We start from the raw sequence: 23,711 nt of genomic DNA, 5'->3' as shown, positions 1-23,711 counted from the left end.
AGAGGGTCGTAACATTGAGAAAGGGAGAAAGAGCGAGAGGGTCGTAACATTGAGAAAGAGAGAGAGGGTCGTAACATTGAGAAAGAGAGAGAGGGTCGTAACATTGAGAAAGAGAGAGAGGGTCGTAACATTGAGAAAGAGAGAGAGGGTCGTAACATTGAGAAAGAGAGAGAGGGTCGTAACATTGAGAAAGGGAGAAAGAGAGAGGGTCGTAACATTGAGAAAGGGAGAGTAAGAGGGTCGTAACAATGAGAAAGTGAGAAGGAGAGAGAGGGTCGTAACTATGAGAAAGAAGAAAGAGAGAGAGGGTCGTAACAATGAGAAAGGGAGAGTTAGAGGGTTGTAACAAAGTAACAGGGAGAAAGAGAGAGAGGGTCGTAACAATGAGAACGGGAGAAAGAGAGAGGGTCGTAACAATGAGAACGGGAGAGAGGGTCGTAACAATGAGAAAGGGAGAGTTAGAGGGTTATAACAAAGTAACAGGGAGAACGGTCTCAGAAAGGTACTTATCTTCTCCTGCACCTGGGCTAGCTCTCTAAGTCTCTCCAGTTGCAACACACATTATCAACAGTAAAGGCTGATCAGCTGTGGTTCTGAACATTCGTCATCGGTCTGGAGCTGTGCAGAGCAGACAGAGCAGAGCTAGCAAGCCGCCCAGGTAGTCTTACTCTGTTTCTGGCATGGCTGCCATCTCCACTCTGACGGGTTTCTCCTGGTCGAGCCTGTGGAGAGAGAATAATTGTCAGAGCTCTGGGACTGGAACCAAACCCCTAACTGACCTCCACTATACTAAGAAGTAGAACACCATGAGGACTGGAACCAAACCCCTAACAGACCTCCACTATACTAAGAAGTAGAACACCGTGGGGACTGGAACCAAACCCCTAACTGACCTCCACTATACTAAGTATAACACCGTGGGGACTGGGACCAAACCACTAACTGACCTCCACTATACTAAGTAGAACACCATGAGGACTGGAACCAAACCCCTAACTGACCTCCACTATACTAAGAAGTAGAACACCATGAGGACTGGAACCAAACCGCTAACAGACCTCCACTATACTAAGAAGTAGAACACCATGAGGACTGGAACCAAACCCCTAACCGACCTCCACTATACTAAGTAGAACACCATGAGGACTGGAACCAAACCCCTAACAGACCTCCACTATACTAAGAAGTAGAACACCATGAGGACTGGAACCAAACCCCTAACTGACCTCCACTATACTAAGAAGTAGAACACCATGAGGACTGGAACCAAACCCCTAACTGACCTCCACTATACTAAGAAGTAGAACACCATGAGGACTGGAACCAAACCCCTAACTGACCTCCACTATACTAAGAAGTAGAACACCGTGGGGACTGGAACCAAACCCCTAACCGACCTCCACTATACTAAGTAGAACACCATGAGGACTAGAACCAAACCCCTAACTGACCTCCACTATACTAAGTAGAACACCATGAGGACTGGAACCAAACCCCTAACTGACCTCCACTATACTAAGAAGTAGAACACCATGAGGACTGGAACCAAACCGCTAACAGACCTCCACTATACTAAGAAGTAGAACACCATGAGGACTGGAACCAAACCCCTAACCGACCTCCACTATACTAAGAAGTAGAACACCATGAGGACTGGAACCAAACCCCTAACCGACCTCCACTATACTAAGTAGAACACCATGAGGACTGGAACCAAACCCCTAACTGACCTCCACTATACTAAGTAGAACACCATGAGGACTGGAACCAAACCCCTAACCGACCTCCACTATACTAAGAAGTAGAACACCATGAGGACTGGAACCAAACCCCTAACTGACCTCCACTATACTAAGTAGAACACCATGAGGACTGGAACCAAACCCCTAACTGACCTCCACTATACTAAGAAGTAGAACACCATGAGGACTGGAACCAAACCCCTAACTGACCTCCACTATACTAAGTAGAACACCATGAGGACTGGAACCAAACCCCTAACTGACCTCCACTATACTAAGTAGAACACCATGAGGACTGGAACCAAACCCCTAACAGACCTCCACTATACTAAGAAGTAGAACACCATGAGGACTGGAACCAAACCGCTAACAGACCTCCACTATACTAAGAAGAACACCATGAGGACTAGAACCAAACCCCTAACTGACCTCCACTATACTAAGAAGTAGAACACCATGAGGACTGGAACCAAACCGCTAACAGACCTCCACTATACTAAGAAGTAGAACACCATGAGGACTGGAACCAAACCCCTAACCGACCTCCACTATACTAAGTAGAACACCATGAGGACTAGAACCAAACCCCTAACAGACCTCCACTATACTAAGAAGTAGAACACCGTGGGGACTGGAACCAAACCCCTAACCGACCTCCACTATACTAAGAAGTAGAACACCATGAGGACTAGAACCAAACCCCTAACCGACCTCCACTATACTAAGTAGAACACCGTGGGGACTGGGACCAAACCCCTAACAGACCTCCACTATACTAAGTAGAACACCATGAGGACTAGAACCAAACCCCTAACAGACCTCCACTATACTAAGTAGAACACCATGAGGACTGGAACCAAACCCCTAACAGACCTCCACTATACTAAGTAGAACACCGTGGGGACTGGAGGGTGGTGCTTGGAATCATTGTTCTTCCTCTGTCAACCATGGTTAACTGCAAGGAAACACGTGCCGTCATCATTGCTTTGCACAAAAAGGGCTTCACAGGCAAGGATATTGCACCTAAATCAACCATTTATCGGATCATCAAGAACTTCAAGGAGAGCGGTTCAATTGTTGTGAAAAAGGCTTCAGGGCGCCGAAGAAAGTCCAGCAGGCGCCAGGACCGTCTCCTAAAGTTGATTCAGCTGCGGGATCGGGGCACCACCAGTACAGAGCTTGCTCAGGAATGGCAGCCGGCAGGTGTGAGTGCATCTGCACGCACAGTGAGGCGAAGACTTTTGGAGGATGGCCTGGTGTCAAGAATGGCAGCAAAGAAGCCACTTCTCTCCAGGAAAAACATCAGGGACAGACTGATATTTTGCAAAAGGTACAGGGATTGGACTGCTGAGGACTGGGGTAAAGTCATTTTCTCTGATGAATCCCCTTTCCGATTGTTTGGGGGACCGGAAAAAAGCTTGTCCGGAGAAGACAAGGTGTGCTACCATCAGTCCTGTGTCATGCCAACAGTAAAGCATCCTGAGATCATTCATGTGTGGGGTTGTTTCTCAGCCAAGGGAGTGGGCTCACTCACAATTTTGCCTAAGAACACAGCCATGAATAAAGAATGGTACCAACACATCCTCCGAGAGCAACTTCTCCCAACCATCCAGGAACAGTTTGGTGACGAACTATGCCTTTTCCAGCATGATGGAGCACCTTGCCATAAGGCAAAAGGGATAACTAAGTGACTCGGGGAACAAAACATTGATATTTTGGGTCCATGGCCAGGAAACTCCCCAGACCTTAATCCCATTGAGAACTTGTGGTAATTTCTCAAGAGGCGGGTGGACAAACAAAAACCCACAAATTCTAACAAACTCCAAGCAAACATATAGAGATATACTACATATACCTACTCTTTAATGCAGTCTGGTACAGAGATATACTACATATACCTACTCTTTAATGCAGTCTGGTATAGAAATATACTACATAGACCTACTCTTTAATGCAGTCTGGTATAGAAATATACTACATAGACCTACTCTTTAATGCAGTCTGGTATAGAGATATACTACATATACCTACTCTTTAATGCAGTCTGGTATAGAAATATACTACATAGACCTACTCTTTAATGCAGTCTGGTATAGAAATATACTACATAGACTTACTCTTTAATGCAGTCTGGTATAGAGATATACTACATATACCTACTCTTTAATGCAGTCTGGTATAGAAATATACTACATAGACTTACTCTTTAATGCAGTCTGGTACAGAGATATACTACATATACCTACTCTTTAATGCAGTCTGGTATAGAAATATACTACATAGACCTACTCTTTAATGCAGTCTGGTATAGAGATATACTACATATACCTACTCTTTAATGCAGTCTGGTATAGAAATATACTACATAGACCTACTCTTTAATGCAGTCTGGTATAGAAATATACTACATAGACTTACTCTTTAATGCAGTCTGGTATAGAGATATACTACATATACCTACTCTTTAATGCAGTCTGGTATAGAAATATACTACATAGACTTACTCTTTAATGCAGTCTGGTACAGAGATATACTACATAATACATAGACTTACTCTTTAATGCAGTCTGGTATATAAATAGACCTACTCTTTAATGCAGTCTGGTATAGAAATATACTACATAGACTTACTCTTTAATGCAGTCTGGTATAGAGACAGACTACATAGACCTACTCTTTAATGCAGTCTGGTATAGAGATATATTACATAGACCTACTCTTTAATGCAGTCTGGTATAGAGATATATTACATATACCTACTCTTTAATGCAGTCTGGTACAGAGATATACTACATAGACTTACTCTTTAATGCCGTCTGGTATAGAGATAGACTACATAGACTTACTCTTTAATGCAGTCTGGAATAGAGATAGACCTACTCTTTAATGCAGTCTGGAATAGAGACGTATTCCATAGGAACCAGTTCAGAAAGGTCTGTCAAGTTGAACACAAACTGGATCTTCTGGCTGAACTTTGAGCTGAAACAAGGAAAGCAGAAGACATTTAGGGTCTTTACTGTCCAACATCTTAATTATGAAAGCACAGAGGCTGTACCTTATGAAAGGTTATTACCTACCTTAGGAAGTGTTTGGTGATGGTTATGAAGTTATAACACATGACCACCTACCTTATAAAGGGTTTGGTGAGGGCCAGGAGGGTGCGGATAAACCAGGAGGGGTGGACGATAATCAACGACTTCAAATTCTTCCTTAACCTGAAAGAAGAGAAAGGGCATGTCCTTAGTGAACATCCCATTCGGCAATGGGCATCACCAGCGGCTTAGGCAATGGGCATCACCAGCAGCTTAGGCAATGGGCATCACCAGCGGCTTAGGCAAAGGGCATCACCAGCGGCTTAGGCAATGGGCATCACCAGCAGCTTAGGCAATGGTCATCACCAGCTGCTTAGGCAGTGGGCATCACCAGCTGCTTAGGCAGTGGGCATCACCAGCTGCTTAGGCAATGGGCATCACCAGCAGCTTAGGCAATGGGCATCACCAGCAGCTTAGGCAATGGGCATCACCAGCAGCTTAGGCAATGGGCATCACCAGCAGCTTAGGCAATGGGCATCACCAGCAGCTTAGGCAATGGGCATCACCAGCAGCTTAGGCAATGGGCATCACCAGCAGCTTAGGCTGTCAGCTGATGTTCTGAAAGAGCTGCAAAATCTGGACCCTTACAAATCAGCCGGGCTAGATAATCTGGACCCTTTCTTTCTAAAACTATCTGCTGAAATTGTTGCCACCCCTATTACTAGCCTTTTCAACCTCTCTTTCGTGTCGTCTGAGATTCCCAAAGATTGGAAAGCAGCTGCGGTTATCCCCCTCTTCAAAGGGGAGGACACTCTTGACCCTAACAGCTACAGACCTATATCTATCCTACCCTGCCTTTCTAAGGTCTTCGAAAGCCAAGTCAACAAACAGATTACCGACCATTTCGAATCCCACCATACCTTCTCCGCTATGCAATCTGGTTTCAGAGCTGGTCATGGGTGCACCTCAGCCACGCTCAAGGTGATAAACGATATCTTAACCGCCATCGATAGGAAACAATACTGTGCAGCCGTATTCATTGACCTGGCCAAGGCTTTTGACTCTGTCAATCACCACATCCTCATCGGCAGACTCGACAGCCTTGGTTTCTCTAATGATTGCCTCGCCTGGTTCACCAACTACTTCTCTGATCGAGTTCAGTGTGTCAAATCGGAGGGTCTGTTGTCCGGGCCTCTGGCAGTCTCTATGGGGGTGCCACAGGGTTCAATTCTTGGACCGACTCTCTTCTCTGTATACATCAATGATGTTGCTCTTGCTGCTGGTGATTCTCTGATCCACCTCTACGCAGACGACACTATTCTGTATACTTCTGGCCCTTCTTTTGACACTGTGTTAACAACCCTCCAGGCGAGCTTCAATGCCATACAACTCTCCTTCCGTGGCCTCCATTTGCTCTTAAATACAAGTAAAACTAAATGCATGCTCTTCAACCGATCGCTGCCTGCACCTGCCCGCCTGTCCAACATCACTACTCTGGACGGTTCTGACTTAGAATATGTGGACAACTACAAATACCTAGGTGTCTGGTTAGACTGTAAACTCTCCTTCCAGACTCACATCAAACATCTCCAATCCAAAGTTAAATCTAGAATTGGCTTCCTATTCCGCAACAAAGCATCCTTCACTCATGCTGCCAAACATACCCTTGTAAAACTGACCATCCTACCAATCCTCGACTTCGGTGATGTCATTTACAAAATAGCCTCCAAAACCCTACTCAATAAATTGGATGCAGTCTATCACAGTGCCATCCGTTTTGTCACCAAAGCCCCATATACTACCCACCACTGCGACCTGTACGCTCTCGTTGGCTGGCCCTCGCTTCATACTCGTCGCCAAACCCACTGGCTCCAGGTCATCTACAAGACCCTGCTAGGTAAAGTCCCCCCTTATCTCAGCTCGCTGGTCACCATAGCAGCACCTACCTGTAGCACGCGCTCCAGCAGGTATATCTCTCTGGTCACCCCCAAAACCAATTCTTCCTTTGGCCGCCTCTCCTTCCAGTTCTCTGCTGCCAATGACTGGAACGAACTACAAAAATCTCTGAAACTGGAAACACTTATCTCCCTCACTAGCTTTAAGTACCAGCTGTCAGAGCAGCTCACAGATTACTGCACCTGTACATAGCCCATCTATAATTTAGCCCAAACAACTACCTCTTTACCTACTGTATTTATTTATTTATTTTGCTCCTTTGCACCTCATTATTTCTATCTCTACTTTTTCTATCTCTACTATACTTTTTTTTTTAACTTGCTATATTGTATTTACTTCGCCACCATGGCCTTTTTATATTTTTATTTATTTATATATATATTTTGTTTGCCTTCACCTCCCTTATCTCACCTCACTTGCTCATATTGTATATAGACTTATTTTTCACTGTATTATTGACTGTATGTTTGTTTTACTCCATGTGTAACTCTGTGTTGTTGTATGTGTCGAACTGCTTTGCTTTATCTTGGCCAGGTCGCAATTGTAAATGAGAACGTGTTCTCAACTGGCCTACCTGGTTAAATAAAGGCAATGGGCATCACCAGCGGCTTAGGCAATGGGCATCACCAGCGGCTTAGGCAATGGGCATCACCAGCGGCTTAGGCAATGGGCATCACCAGCGGCTTAGGCAATGGGCATCACCAGCGGCTTAGGCAATGGGCATCACCAGCGGCTTAGGCAATGGGCATCACCAGCTGCTTAGGCAATGGGCATCACCAGCTGCTTAGGCAATGGGCATCACCAGCTGCTTAGGCAATGGGCATCACCAGCTGCTTAGGCAATGGGCATCACCAGCTGCTTAGGCAATGGGCATCACCAGCAGCTTAGGCAATGGGCATCACCAGCTGCTTAGGCAATGGGCATCACCAGCTGCTTAGGCAATGGGCATCACCAGCAGCTTAGGCAATGGGCATCACCAGCAGCTTAGGCAATGGGCATCACCAGCTGCTTAGGCAATGGGCATCACCAGCAGCTTAGGCAATGGGCATCACCAGCTGCTTAGGCAATGGGCATCACCAGCAGCTTCGGCAATGGGCATCACCAGCTGCTTAGGCAATGGGCATCACCAGCTGCTTAGGCAATGGGCATCACCAGCAGCTTAGGCAATGGGCATCACCAGCTGCTTAGGCAATGGGCATCACCAGCGGCTTAGGCAATGGGCATCACCAGCGGCTTAGGCAATGGGCATCACCAGCGGCTTAGGCAATGGGCATCACCAGCGGCTTAGGCAATGGGCATCACCAGCGGCTTAGGCAATGGGCATCACCAGCGGCTTAGGCAATGGGCATCACCAGCGGCTTAGGCAATGGGCATCACCAGCGGCTTAGGCAATGGGCATCACCAGCGGCTTATGCAATGGGCATCACCAGCGGCTTAGGCAATGGGCATCACCAGCGGCTTAGGCAATGGGCATCACCAGCGGCTTAGGCAATGGGCATCACCAGCGGCTTAGGCAATGGGCATCACCAGCGGCTTAGGCAATGGGCATCACCAGCGGCTTAGGCAATGGGCATCACCAGCTGCTTAGGCAATGGGCATCACCAGCGGCTTAGGCAATGGGCATCACCAGCGGCTTAGGCAAGGGGCATCACCAGCGGCTTAGGCAATGGGCATCACCAGCGGCTTAGGCAATGGGCATCACCAGCGGCTTAGGCAATGGGCATCACCAGCGGCTTAGGCAATGGGCATCACCAGCGGCTTAGGCAATGGGCATCACCAGCGGCTTAGGCAATGGGCATCACCAGCTGCTTAGGCAATGGGCATCACCAGCTGCTTAGGCAATGGGCATCACCAGCTGCTTAGGCAATGGGCATCACCAGCGGCTTAGGCAATGGGCATCACCAGCTGCTTAGGCAATGGGCATCACCAGCGGCTCAGGCAATGGGCATCACCAGCGGCTCAGGAAATGGGCATCACCAGCGGCTCAGGCAATGGGCATCACCAGCGGCTCAGGCAATGGGCATCACCAGCGGCTCAGGCAATGGGCATCACCAGCGGCTCAGGCAATGGGCATCACCAGCGGCTCAGGCAATGGGCATCACCAGCTGCTTAGGCAATGGGCATCAACAGCAGCTTAGGCAATGGGCATCACCAGCAGCTTAGGCAATGGGCATCACCAGCAGCTTAGGCAATGGGCATCACCAGCTGCTTAGGCAATGGGCATCACCAGCTGCTTAGGCAATGGGCATCACCAGCTGCTTAGGCAATGGGCATCACCAGCAGCTTAGGCAATGGGCATCACCAGCGGCTTAGGAAATGGGCATCACCAGCGGCTTAGGCAATGGGCATCAACAGCGGCTTAGGCAATGGGCATCACCAGCGGCTTAGGCAATGGGCATCACCAGCAGCTTAGGCAATGGGCATCACCAGCTGCTTAGGCAATGGGCATCACCAGCTGCTTAGGCAATGGGCATCACCAGCTGCTTAGGCAATGGGCATCACCAGCTGCTTAGGCAATGGGCATCACCAGCTCCTTAGGCAATGGGCATCACCAGCTGCTTAGGCAATGGGCATCACCAGCAGCTTAGGCAATGGGCATCACCAGCTGCTTAGGCAATGGGCATCACCAGCAGCTTAGGCAATGGGCATCACCAGCTGCTTAGGCAATGGGCATCACCAGCAGCTTAGGCAATGGGCATCACCAGCTGCTTAGGCAATGGGCATCACCAGCTGCTTAGGCAATGGGCATCACCAGCTGCTTAGGCAATGGGCATCACCAGCAGCTTAGGCAATGGGCATCACCAGCTGCTTAGGCAATGGGCATCACCAGCTGCTTAGGCAATGGGCATCACCAGCTGCTTAGGCAATGGGCATCACCAGCTGCTTAGGCAATGGGCATCACCAGCTCCTTAGGCAATGGGCATCACCAGCTGCTTAGGCAATGGGCATCACCAGCTGCTTAGGCAATGGGCATCACCAGCTGCTTAGGCAATGGGCATCACCAGCAGCTTAGGCAATGGGCATCACCAGCTGCTTAGGCAATGGGCATCACCAGCTGCTTAGGCAATGGGCATCACCAGCTGCTTAGGCAATGGGCATCACCAGCTGCTTAGGCAATGGGCATCACCAGCTGCTTAGGCAATGGGCATCACCAGCAGCTTAGGCAATGGGCATCACCAGCTGCTTAGGCAATGGGCATCACCAGCAGCTTAGGCAATGGGCATCACCAGCAGCTTAGGCAATGGGCATCACCAGCAGCTTAGGCAATGGGCATCACCAGCAGCTTAGGCAATGGGCATCACCAGCTGCTTAGGCAATGGGCATCACCAGCTGCTTAGGCAATGGGCATCACCAGCAGCTTAGGCAATGGGCATCACCAGCTGCTTAGGCAATGGGCATCACCAGCAGCTTAGGCAATGGGCATCACCAGCTGCTTAGGCAATGGGCATCACCAGCAGCTTAGGCAATGGGCATCACCAGCTGCTTAGGCAATGGGCATCACCAGCTGCTTAGGCAATGGGCATCACCAGCTGCTTAGGCAATGGGCATCACCAGCTGCTTAGGCAATGGGCATCACCAGCTGCTTAGGCAATGGGCATCACCAGCTGCTTAGGCAATGGGCATCACCAGCAGCTTAGGCAATGGGCATCACCAGCTGCTTAGGCAATGGGCATCACCAGCAGCTTAGGCAATGGGCATCACCAGCAGCTTAGGCAATGGGCATCACCAGCAGCTTAGGCAATGGGCATCACCAGCAGCTTAGGCAATGGGCATCACCAGCTGCTTAGGCAATGGGCATCACCAGCAGCTTAGGCAATGGGCATCACCAGCAGCTTAGGCAATGGGCATCACCAGCAGCTTAGGCAATGGGCATCGCCAGCTGCTTAGGCAATGGGCATCGCCAGCAGCTTAGGCAATGGGCATCGCCAGCTGCTTAGGCAATGGGCATCGCCAGCAGCTTAGGCAATGGGCATCGCCAGCAGCTTAGGCAATGGGCATCACCAGCAGCTTAGGCAATGGGCATCACCAGCTGCTTAGGCAATGGGCATCACCAGCAGCTTAGGCAATGGGCATCACCAGCAGCTTAGGCAATGGGCATCACCAGCAGCTTAGGCAATGGGCATCGCCAGCTGCTTAGGCAATGGGCATCGCCAGCGGCTTAGGCAATGGGCATCGCCAGCGGCTTAGGCAATGGGCATCACCAGCAGCTTAGGCAATGGGCATCACCAGCAGCTTAGGCAATGGGCATCACCAGCTGCTTAGGCAATGGGCATCACCAGCTGCTTAGGCAATGGGCATCACCAGCGGCTTAGGCAATGGGCATCACCAGCAGCTTAGGCAATGGGCATCACCAGCTGCTTAGGCAATGGGCATTACCAGCTGCTTAGGCAATGGGCATCACCAGCTGCTTAGGCAATGGGCATCACCAGCTGCTTAGGCAATGGGCATCACCAGCTGCTTAGGCAATGGGCATCACCAGCTGCTTAGGCAATGGGCATCACCAGCGGTTTAGGCAATGGGCATCACCAGCAGCTTAGGCAATGGGCATCACCAGCTGCTTAGGCAATGGGCATCACCAGCTGCTTAGGCAATGGGCATCACCAGCTGCTTAGGCAATGGGCATCACCAGCTGCTTAGGCAATGGGCATCACCAGCAGCTTAGGCAATGGGCATCACCAGCAGCTTAGGCAATGGGCATCACCAGCTGCTTAGGCAATGGGCATCACCAGCTGCTTAGGCAATGGGCATCACCAGCTGCTTAGGCAATGGGCATCACCAGCTGCTTAGACAATGGGCATCACCAGCGGCTTAGGCAATGGGCATCACCAGCAGCTTAGGCAATGGGCATCACCAGCAGCTTAGGCAATGGGCATCACCAGCTGCTTAGGCAATGGGCATCACCAGCAGCTTAGGCAATGGGCATCACCAGCAGCTTAGGCAATGGGCATCACCAGCAGCTTAGGCAATGGGCATCACCAGCAGCTTAGGCAATGGGCATCACCAGCTGCTTAGGCAATGGGCATCACCAGCAGCTTAGGCAATGGGCATCACCAGCTGCTTAGGCAATGGGCATCACCAGCAGCTTAGGCAATGGGCATCACCAGCTGCTTAGGCAATGGGCATCACCAGCTGCTTAGGCAATGGGCATCACCAGCTGCTTAGGCAATGGGCATCACCAGCTGCTTAGGCAATGGGCATCACCAGCTGCTTAGGCAATGGGCATCACCAGCTGCTTAGGCAATGGGCATCACCAGCTGCTTAGGCAATGGGCATCACCAGCTGCTTAGGCAATGGGCATCACCAGCTGCTTAGGCAATGGGCATCACCAGCAGCTTAGGCAATGGGCATCACCAGCAGCTTAGGCAATGGGCATCACCAGCAGCTTAGGCAATGGGCATCACCAGCAGCTTAGGCAATGGGCATCGCCAGCTGCTTAGGCAATGGGCATCGCCAGCAGCTTAGGCAATGGGCATCGCCAGCAGCTTAGGCAATGGGCATCGCCAGCTGCTTAGGCAATGGGCATCACCAGCAGCTTAGGCAATGGGCATCGCCAGCAGCTTAGGCAATGGGCATCACCAGCAGCTTAGGCAATGGGCATCACCAGCTGCTTAGGCAATGGGCATCACCAGCGGCTTAGGCAATGGGCATCACCAGCAGCTTAGGCAATGGGCATCACCAGCTGCTTAGGCAATGGGCATCACCAGCTGCTTAGGCAATGGGCATCACCAGCTGCTTAGGCAATGGGCATCACCAGCAGCTTAGGCAATGGGCATCACCAGCAGCTTAGGCAATGGGCATCACCAGCTGCTTAGGCAATGGGCATCACCAGCTGCTTAGGCAATGGGCATCACCAGCAGCTTAGGCAATGGGCATCACCAGCTGCTTAGGCAATGGGCATCACCAGCGGCTTAGGCAATGGGCATCACCAGCGGCTTAGGCAATGGGCATCACCAGCAGCTTAGGCAATGGGCATCACCAGCTGCTTAGGCAATGGGCATCACCAGCGGCTTAGGCAATGGGCATCACCAGCGGCTTAGGCAATGGGCATCACCAGCGGCTTAGGCAATGGGCATCACCAGCTGCTTAGGCAATGGGCATCACCAGCTGCTTAGTCAATGGGCATCACCAGCAGCTTAGGCAATGGGCATCACCAGCAGCTTAGGCAATGGGCATCACCAGCTGCTTAGGCAATGGGCATCACCAGCTGCTTAGGCAATGGGCATCACCAGCTGCTTAGGCAATGGGCATCACCAGCAGCTTAGGCAATGGGCATCACCAGCTGCTTAGGCAATGGGCATCACCAGCAGCTTAGGCAATGGGCATCACCAGCTGCTTAGGCAATGGGCATCACCAGCAGCTTAGGCAATGGGCATCACCAGCAGCTTAGGCAATGGGCATCACCAGCAGCTTAGGCAATGGGCATCGCCAGCTGCTTAGGCAATGGGCATCGCCAGCTGCTTAGGCAATGGGCATCGCCAGCGGCTTAGGCAATGGGCATCACCAGCAGCTTAGGCAATGGGCATCACCAGCAGCTTAGGCAATGGGCATCACCAGCTGCTTAGGCAATGGGCATCACCAGCTGCTTAGGCAATGGGCATCACCAGCTGCTTAGGCAATGGGCATCACCAGCAGCTTAGGCAATGGGCATCACCAGCAGCTTAGGCAATGGGCATCACCAGCTGCTTAGGCAATGGGCATTACCAGCTGCTTAGGCAATGGGCATCACCAGCTGCTTAGGCAATGGGCATCACCAGCTGCTTAGGCAATGGGCATCACCAGCTGCTTAGGCAATGGGCATCACCAGCGGCTTAGGCAATGGGCATCACCAGCAGCTTAGGCAATGGGCATCACCAGCTGCTTAGGCAATGGGCATCACCAGCTGCTTAAACAATGGGCATCACCAGCTGCTTAGGCAATGGGCATCACCAGCTGCTTAGGCAATGGGCATCACCAGCAGCTTAGGCAATGGGCATCACCAGCAGCTTAGGCAATGGGCATCACCAGCTGCTTAGGCAATGGGCATCACCAGCTGCTTAGGCAATGGGCATCACCAGCTGCTTAGGCAATGGGCATCACCAGCTGCTTAGACAATGGGCATCACCAGCGGCTTAGGCAATGGGCATCACCAGCAGCTTAGGCAATGGGCATCACCAGCAGCTTAGGCAATGGGCATCACCAGCTGCTTAGGCAATGGGCATCACCAGCAGCTTAGGCAATGGGCATCACCAGCAGCTTAGGCAATGGGCATCACCAGCAGCTTAGGCAATGGGCATCACCAGCAGCTTAGGCAATGGGCATCACCAGCTGCTTAGGCAATGGGCATCACCAGCAGCTTAGGCAATGGGCATCACCAGCTGCTTAGGCAATGGGCATCACCAGCTGCTTAGGCAATGGGCATCACCAGCTGCTTAGGCAATGGGCATCACCAGCTGCTTAGGCAATGGGCATCACCAGCAGCTTAGGCAATGGGCATCACCAGCAGCTTAGGCAATGGGCATCACCAGCTGCTTAGGCAATGGGCATCACCAGCTGCTTAGGCAATGGGCATCACCAGCAGCTTAGGCAATGGGCATCACCAGCTGCTTAGGCAATGGGCATCACCAGCGGCTTAGGCAATGGGCATCACCAGCAGCTTAGGCAATGGGCATCACCAGCTGCTTAGGCAATGGGCATCACCAGCAGCTTAGGCAATGGGCATCACCAGCAGCTTAGGCAATGGGCATCACCAGCAGCTTAGGCAATGGGCATCACCAGCAGCTTAGGCAATGGGCATCACCAGCAGCTTAGGCAATGGGCATCACCAGCAGCTTAGGCAATGGGCATCACCAGCAGCTTAGGCAATGGGCATCACCAGCTGCTTAGGCAATGGGCATCACCAGCTGCTTAGGCAATGGGCATCACCAGCAGCTTAGGCAATGGGCATGGTCTGAATGCCAAATCTCTGAAAGGTGTAAGTAATATATATTTTTAAATGTATTTTTTATTTCACCTTTATTTAACCAGGTAGGCCAGTTGAGAGTTCTGATTTACAACTGCTACCTGGCCAAGATAAAGCAAAGCAGTGCGACAAAAACAACACAGAGTTAAACAAACAAAAGTACAGTCAATAACACAATAGAAAAATCTATGTACAGTGTGTGAAAATGTAGAAGAGTAGGGAGGTAAGGCAATAAATAGGCCATAGTGGTGAAAATACTATGAACACTGGAGTGAAAGATGTGCAGATGATGTGCAAGTAGAGATACTGGGGTGCAAAAGAGCAAGAAGCTAAATAACAATATGGGGAGTTGGGTGGGCTTTTTACAGATTGGCTGTGTACAGGTACAGTGATCGGTAAGCTGATCTGACAGCTGATGCTTAAAGTTAGAGAGGGAGATGAGTCTTCAGCTTCAGTGATTTTTGCAATTCGTTCCAGTTATTGGCAGCAGAGAACTGGGAGGAAAGGCGGCCAAAGGAAGAATTGGTTTTGGGGGTGACCAGAGAGATATACCTGCTGGGGCGCGTGCTACGGGTGGGTGTTGCTATGGTGACCAGTGAGCTGAGATAAGGCGGGGCTTTACCTAGCAAAAACTTATAGATGACCTGGAGCCAGTGGGTTAGTCGACGAATATGTAGCGAGAGCCAGCAAACGAGAGCATACAGGTCACAGTGGTGGGTAGTATATGTGGCTTTGGTGACAAAACGGATGGCACTGTGATAGACTGCATCCAATTTGTTGAGTAGAGTGTTGGAGGCTATTTTGTAAATGACATCACCGAAGTCAAGGATCGGTAGGATTCGGTAGGATAGTCAGTTTTACGAGGGTATGTTTGGCAGCATGAGTGAAGGATGCTTTGTTGCGAAATAGGAAGCTGATTCTAGATTTAATTTGGGATTGGAAATGCTTAATGTGAGTCTGGAAGGAGAGTTTACAGTCTAACCAGACACCTAGGTATTTGTAGTTGTCCACATATTCTAAGTCAGAATCGTCCAGAGTAGTGATGCTAGTGGGGCGGGTGGGTAAGGGCAGCAATCGGTTGAAGAGCATGCATTTAGTTTTACTAGCAGTTGGAGGCCACGGAAGGAGTAGTGTATGGCATTGAAGATCGTTTGGAGTGTCCAAAGAAGGGCCAGATTATACCGAATGGTGTCGTCTGCGTAGAGGTGGATCAGAGAATCCCCAGCAGCAAGAGCGACATCATTGATGTATACAGAGAAAAGAGTCGGCCCGGAGAACTGAACCCTGTGGTACCCCCATAGAGACTGCCAGAGGTCCGGACAACAGGCCCTCCGATTTGACACACTGAACTCTATCGGAGAAGTAATTGGTGAACCAGGCGAGGCAGTCATTTGAGAAAGAATATTGAGTCTGCCGATAAGAATACGGTGATTGACAGAGTCGAAAGCCTTGGCCAGGTCGATGAAGACGGCTGCACAGTACTGTCTTTTATCGATGGTGGTTATGATGTCGTTTAGGACCTTGAGCGTAGCGGAAACCAGATTGCATAGTGGAGAAGAGGGTAAAACAGTAACTGGTCTACTGGGTAACAGGTCTACTGGGTCATTGGTCTACTGGGTCACGGGTCTACTGGGTCACGGGTCTACTGGGTCACGGGTCTACTGGGTCACTGGTCTACAGGGTCACTGGTCTACAGGGTCACTGGTCTACTGGGTCACTGGTCTACTGGGTCACTGGTCTACTGGGTCACTGGTCTACTGGGTCACTGGTCTACTGGGTCACTGGTCTACTGGGTCACTGGTCTACTGGGTAACAGGGTAACTGGTCTACTGGGTAACTGGTCTACTGGGTCACTGGTCTACTGGGTCACTGGTCTACTGGGTCACTGGTCTACTGGGTCACTGGTCTACTGGGTCACTGGTCTACTGGGTCACTGGTCTACTGGGTAACAGGTCTACTGGGTAACAGGTCTACTGGGTCACAGGTCTACTGGGTCACTGGTCTACTGGGTCACTGGTCTACTGGGTCACTGGTCTACTGGGTAACTGGTCTAAAGGGTAACTGGTCTACTGGGTAACTGGTCTACTGGGTAACTGGTCTACTGGGTAACTGGTCTACTGGGTAACTGGTCTACTGGGTAACAGGTCTACTGGGTAACAGGTCTACTGGGTAACAGGTCTACTGGGTAACAGGTCTACTGGGTCACTGGTCTACTGGGTCACTGGTCTACTGGGTCATTGGTCTACTGGGTAACAGGGTAACTGGGTAACAGGGTAACTGGTCTACTGGGTAACTGGTCTACTGGGTAACTGGTCTACTGGGTAACAGGTCTACTGGGTAACAGGTCTACTGGGTCATTGGTCTACTGGGTCATTGGGTAACAGGGTAACTGGTCTACTGGGTAACAGGGTAACTGGTCTACTGGGTAATTGGTCTACTGGGTAATTGGTCTACTGGGTAACTGGTCTACTGGGTAACTGGTCTACTGGGTAACAGGTCTACTGGGTAACTGGTCTACTGGGTAACAGGGTAACTGGTCTACTGGGTAACAGGGTAACTGGTCTACTGGGTAACTGGTCTACTGGGTCACTGGTCTACTGGGTCACTGGTCTACTGGGTCACTGGTCTACTGGGTCACTGGTCTACTGGGTCACTGGTCTACTGGGTAACAGGGTAACTGGTCTACTGGGTAACTGGTCTACTGGGTCACTGGTCTACTGGGTAACAGGGTAACTGGTCTACTGGGTAACTGGTCTACTGGGTAACTGGTCTACTGGGTAACAGGTCTACTGGGTAACAGGTCTACTGGGTCACTGGTCTACTGGGTAACAGGGTAACTGGTCTACTGAGTAACAGGGTAACAGGGTAACTGGTCTACTGGGTAACAGGGTAACTGGTCTACTGAGTAACAGGGTAACTGGTCTACTGGGTAACAGGGTAACAGGGTAACTGGTCTACTGGGTAACAGGTCTACTGGGTAACAGGGTAACAGGGTAACTGGTCTACTGGGTAACAGGTCTACTGGGTAACAGGGTAACTGGGTAACAGGGTAACTGGTCTACTGGGTAACAGGTCTACTGAGTAACTGGTCTACTGAGTAACAGGGTAACTGGTCTACTGGGTAACAGGTCTACTGGGTAACTGGTCTACTGGGTAACAGGTTACCTGGTCTACTGGGTAACTGGTCTACTGAGTAACAGGGTAACTGGTCTACTGGGTAACTGGTCTACTGGGTAACAGGTTACCTGGTCTACTGGGTAACTGGTCTACTGAGTAACAGGGTAACTGGTCTACTGGGTAACAGGTCTACTGGGTAACTGGTCTACTGGGTCACTGGTCTACTGAGTAACAGGGTAACTGGTCTACTGGGTAACAGGTCTACTGGGTAACTGGTCTACTGGGTAACAGGTCTACTGGGTAACTGGTCTACTGAGTAACAGGGTAACTGGTCTACTGGGTAACAGGTCTACTGGGTAACTGGTCTACTGGGTAACTGGTCTACTGGGTAACTGGTCTACTGGGTAACTGGTCTACTGGGTCACTGGTCTACTGGGTCACTGGTCTACTGGGTCACTGGTCTACTGGGTCACTGGTCTACTGGGTAACAGGTCTACTGGGTAACAGGTCTACTGGGTCACAGGTCTACTGTGTCACTGGTCTACTGGGTCACTGGTCTACTGGGTCACTGGTCTACTGGGTAACTGGTCTACTGGGTAACTGGTCTAAAGGGTAACTGGTCTACTGGTCTACTGGGTAACTGGTCTACTGGGTAACAGGTCTACTGGGTAACAGGTCTACTGGGTAACAGGTCTACTGGGTAACAGGTCTACTGGGTAACAGGTCTACTGGGTAACAGGTCTACTGGGTCACTGGTCTACTGGGTCATTGGTCTACTGGGTCATTGGTCTACTGGGTAACAGGGTAACTGGGTAACAGGGTAACTGGTCTACTGGGTAACTGGTCTACTGGGTAATTGGTCTACTGGGTAACTGGTCTACTGGGTAACAGGTCTACTGGGTAACAGGTCTACTGGGTAACAGGTCTACTGGGTCATTGGTCTACTGGGTCATTGGGTAACAGGGTAACTGGTCTACTGGGTAACAGGGTAACTGGTCTACTGGGTAATTGGTCTACTGGTCTACTGGGTAACTGGTCTACTGGGGAACTGGTCTACTGGGTCACAGGTCTACTGGGTAACTGGTCTACTGGGTAACAGGGTAACTGGTCTACTGGGTAACTGGTCTACTGGGTAACTGGTCTACTGGGTAACAGGTCTACTGGGTCACTGGTCTACTGGGTCACTGGTCTACTGGGTCACTGGTCTACTGGGTCACTGGTCTACTGGGTCACTGGTCTACTGGGTAACAGGGTAACTGGTCTACTGGGTAACTGGTCTACTGGGTAACTGGTCTACTGGGTAACAGGGTAACTGGTCTACTGGGTAACTGGTCTACTGGGTAACAGGTCTACTGAGTAACAGGGTAACTGGTCTACTGGGTAACTGGTCTACTGGGTAACAGGTTACCTGGTCTACTGGGTAACTGGTCTACTGAGTAACAGGGTAACTGGTCTACTGGGTAACAGGTCTACTGGGTAACTGGTCTACTGGGTCACTGGTCTACTGAGTAACAGGGTAACTGGTCTACTGGGTAACAGGTCTACTGGGTAACTGGTCTACTGGGTAACAGGTCTACTGGGTAACTGGTCTACTGAGTAACAGGGTAACTGGTCTACTGGGTAACAGGTCTACTGGGTAACTGGTCTACTGGGTCACTGGTCTACTGAGTAACAGGGTAACTGGTCTACTGGGTAACAGGTCTACTGGGTAACTGGTCTACTGGGTAACAGGTCTACTGGGTAACTGGTCTACTGGGTAACTGGTCTACTGGGTAACAGGTCTACTGGGTAACTGGTCTACTGAGTAACAGGGTAACTGGTCTACTGGGTAACAGGTCTACTGGGTAACTGGTCTACTGGGTCACTGGTCTACTGAGTAACAGGGTAACTGGTCTACTGGGTAACAGGTCTACTGGGTAACTGGTCTACTGGGTAACAGGTCTACTGGGTAACTGGTCTACTGAGTAACAGGGTAACTGGTCTACTGGGTAACAGGTCTACTGGGTAACTGGTCTACTGGGTCACTGGTCTACTGAGTAACAGGGTAACTGGTCTACTGGGTAACAGGTCTACTGGGTAACAGGTTACCTGGTCTACTGAGTAACAGGTCTACTGGGTAACAGGTCTACTGGGTAACAGGTTACCTGGTCTACTGGGTAACAGGTCTACTGGGTAACAGGTTACCTGGTCTACTGGGTAACATAGTAACTGGTGTACTGGGTAACTGGTCTACTGGGTAACAGGTAACCTGGTCTACTGGGTAACAGGTCTACTGGGTAACAGGTCTACTGGATAACAGGTCTACTGGGTAACAGGGTAACTGGTCTACTGGGTAACATAGTAACAGGTCTACTGGGTAACAGGTTACCTGGTCTACTGGGTAACAGGTCTACTGGGTAACAGGTCTACTGGGTACCATGGTAACAAAATAACTGGTCTACTGGGTAACAGGTCTACTGGGTACCATGGTAACAAAATCACTGGGCTACTGGGTAACAGGTCTACTGGGTAACAGGTCTACTGGGTAACAGGTTACCTGGTCTACTGGGTAACATAGTAACAGGTCTACTGGGTAACAGGTCTACTGGGTACCAGGTCTACTGGGTACCATGGTAACAAAATCACTGGGCTACTGGGTAACAGGTCTACTGGGTACCATGGTAACAAAATAACTGGGCTACTGGGTAACAGGTCTACTGGGTACCATGGTAACAAAATAACTGGGCTACTGGGTAACAGGTCTACTGGGTACCATGGTAACAAAATAACTGGGCTACTGGGTAACAGGACAACTGGGTACCATGGTAACACAATAACTGGGCTACTGGGTAACAGGTCTACTGGGTACCAGAGTAACTGGGCTACTGTGTCTCACCTGCGGTCGATCTGCTGGTAGCATTTCCTGAGCCAGCCCACACTGGGCATCTTCTTCCTGGACGTGGCACCGTTCAGATACACTATCATATAGTTCTCTGCTACCAAGAGCTCCAAAGTGCCGATCACATACCTGATAACACACAACAGAGAGGGCTGAGGGTTAGGTTACAGAGAGATAATTGTCCACATCGGTTCAGCTGTAGGAGATGTGAGCGTTAAATGCGTCAGGTCATTGACTGAATATAGGCCTACAGCCCTAGGGATCCACTGCATGATATTATTAGACTCTTCTATATAATAGGAGAAGCCTCGTACTAGGAATCCACTGTATAATATTATTAGACTCTTCTATATAATAGGAGAAGCCTCGTACTAGGAATCCACTGCATGATATTAATAATACATATATACATAGGTTACTACTACTATACAGATACAGGCTACTACTACTACTATACAGATACAGGCTACTACTACTACTATACAGATACAGGCTACTACTACTATACAGATACAGGCTACTACTACTACACAGATACAGGCTACAGATACAGGCTACTACTACTACTATACAGATACAGGCTACTACTACTATACAGATACAGGCTACTACTACTACACAGATACAGGCTACAGATACAGGCTACTACTACTACTACTACTATACAGATACAGGCAACTACTACTACTATACAGATACAGGCTACTACTACTATACAGATACAGGCTACTACTACTATACAGATACAGGCTACTACTACTATACAGATACAGGCCACTACTACTATACAGATACAGGCTACTACTACTATACAGATACAGGCTACTACTACTATACAGATACAGGCTACTACTACTACTACTATACAGATACAGGCTACTACTACTACTACTATACAGATACAGGCCACTACTACTACTATACAGATACAGGCCACTACTACTACTATACAGATACAGGCCACTACTACTACTACTACTACTACTATACAGATACAGGCCACTACTACTACTACTACTATACAGATACAGGCTACTACTACTACTACTACTATACAGATACAGGCTACTACTACTACTACTACTACTACTACTATACAGATACAGGCTACTACTACTACTGCTATACAGATACAGGCTACTACTACTACTATACAGATACAGGCCACTACTACTACTGCTATACAGATACAGGCTACTACTACTACTACTATACAGATACAGGATACTACTACTACTACTATACAGATACAGGCTACTACTACTACTATACAGATACAGGCCACTACTACTACTGCTATACAGATACAGGCTACTACTACTACTATACAGATACAGGCTACTACTATACAGATACAGGCAACTACTACTACTACTACTATACAGATACAGGCTACTACTACTACTACTACTACTATACAGATACAGGCTACTACTACTACTATACAGATACAGGCTACTACTACTACTACTATACAGATACAGGATACTACTACTACTACTACTATACAGATACAGGATACTACTACTGCTATACAGATACAGGCTACTACTACTATACAGGCTACTACTACTTCTACTATACAGATACAGGCTACTACTACTACTACTATACAGATACAGGCTACTACTACTACTATACAGATACAGGCTACTACTACTACTACACAGATACCAGCCGGTGGTCACTGCCTTCATAGGCCTGCATAGCTAAGCCTAATAATAGCCAGCTGGTGGTCACTGCCTTCATAGGCCTACATAGCTAAGCCTAATAATAGCCAGCTGGTGGTCACTGCCTTCATAGCTAAGCCTAATAATAGCCAGCTGGTGGTCACTGCCTTCATAGGCCTGCATAGCTAAGCCTAATAATAGCCAGCTGGTGGTCACTGCCTAAAATATAAAATACTAGGTTACTCAGGAGAAAAGTGATTTATTCTCGGGATTGAATATTTGTAAAATAGCGGGAAAATATGAAATATCTTTTTAGCATTGGTGTCCAAAAACCAATGCAAGTCAATATTCCGTTTCCCAGGGTTTGCACCAGGGTTTGTACCAGTAGGACTCACTTGAAGAGGTTGTCCATGATGTAGCGGTAGTTGGGTTGGTTGCTCTCAGGCATGTAACACACGGCAAACACTATGATGGCATTCAGGCCGTCTCCATAGTAACCTGGAACACATCACAGAGGTTCAAACACAACCTGCTCTGCATGGGACATTGTTACTGTAAAAATGTGTTTTAATATAATTGGTCCAATACCCTCTTGTAGGACTAGGGCTATGTGTTAGGGGTCAGAGGTTACCTCGTGGTTGATGACCCTCTTGTAGGACTAGGGCTATGTGTTAGGGGTCAGAGGTTACCTCGTGGTTGATGACCCTCTTGTAGGACTAGGGCTATGTGTTAGGGGTCAGGGGTTACCTCGTGGTTGATGACCCTCTTGTAGGACTAGGGCTATGTGTTAGGGGTCAGGGGTTACCTCGTGGTTGATGACCCTCTTGTAGGACTAGGGCTATGTGTTAGGGGTCACCTCGTGGTTGATGACCCTCTTGTAGGACTAGGGCTATGTGTTAGGGGTCAGAGGTTACCTCGTGGTTGATGACCCTCTTGTAGGACTAGGGCTATGTGTTAGGGGTCAGAGGTTACCTCGTGGTTGATGACCCTCTTGTAGGACTAGGGCTATGTGTTAGGGGTCAGAGGTTACCTCGTGGTTGATGACCCTCTTGTAGGACTAGGGCTATGTGTTAGGGGTCACCTCGTGGTTGATGACCCTGAGGTTGTGTGTTAGGGTCTGGGGTCAGGGGTTACCTCCGTGGTTGATGACCCTCTTGTAGGGTTCTATTGCCTTCATGTCAACTTTGTGTTCCTGGTCTCCTATACGGAACACTCTCCAGCGCCGCCCCTCCTGCCGCTCCTCGGAGGCCGAGTACACCTGGACCGACTCCACCCCCTTCTGCAGAACCTCTGTGGTCTTGGGCTTCGGCAGGTCGTCTGAGAAGAGAGGTTCTTTTGAACTCTTTTCCTACCTTCCCTTTATCCAATAACACTCCA

At 49.4% G+C, this 23,711-nt stretch overlaps 1 protein-coding gene across 1 annotated transcript in view; it reads right to left on the bottom strand.

The window, feature by feature from the left end:
- Positions 1–320: 320 nt before the first annotated feature.
- bnip2 (BCL2 interacting protein 2) overlaps positions 321–23,711 on the bottom strand; it is an 83,204-nt gene continuing 59,813 nt past the window's right edge. The window contains exons 6-11 of the mRNA XM_071405110.1: positions 23,469–23,651; positions 22,730–22,832; positions 20,662–20,793; positions 4,871–4,957; positions 4,623–4,721; positions 321–722 (exon numbers count right to left, since the gene is read on the bottom strand). Coding sequence (XP_071261211.1) covers positions 665–722; positions 4,623–4,721; positions 4,871–4,957; positions 20,662–20,793; positions 22,730–22,832; positions 23,469–23,651 — 662 coding nt within the window. The 3' untranslated portion in view covers positions 321–664. The remainder of the gene's footprint in view (positions 723–4,622; positions 4,722–4,870; positions 4,958–20,661; positions 20,794–22,729; positions 22,833–23,468; positions 23,652–23,711) is intronic.

The sequence above is a fragment of the Salvelinus alpinus genome, chromosome 6, assembly GCF_045679555.1.
Source record: "Salvelinus alpinus chromosome 6, SLU_Salpinus.1, whole genome shotgun sequence".
Taxonomy (NCBI): Eukaryota; Metazoa; Chordata; class Actinopteri; order Salmoniformes; family Salmonidae; genus Salvelinus; species Salvelinus alpinus.
The sequence above is the reverse complement of the archived record's forward strand: the minus strand, read 5'-3'. Positions and strand labels throughout refer to the sequence as shown.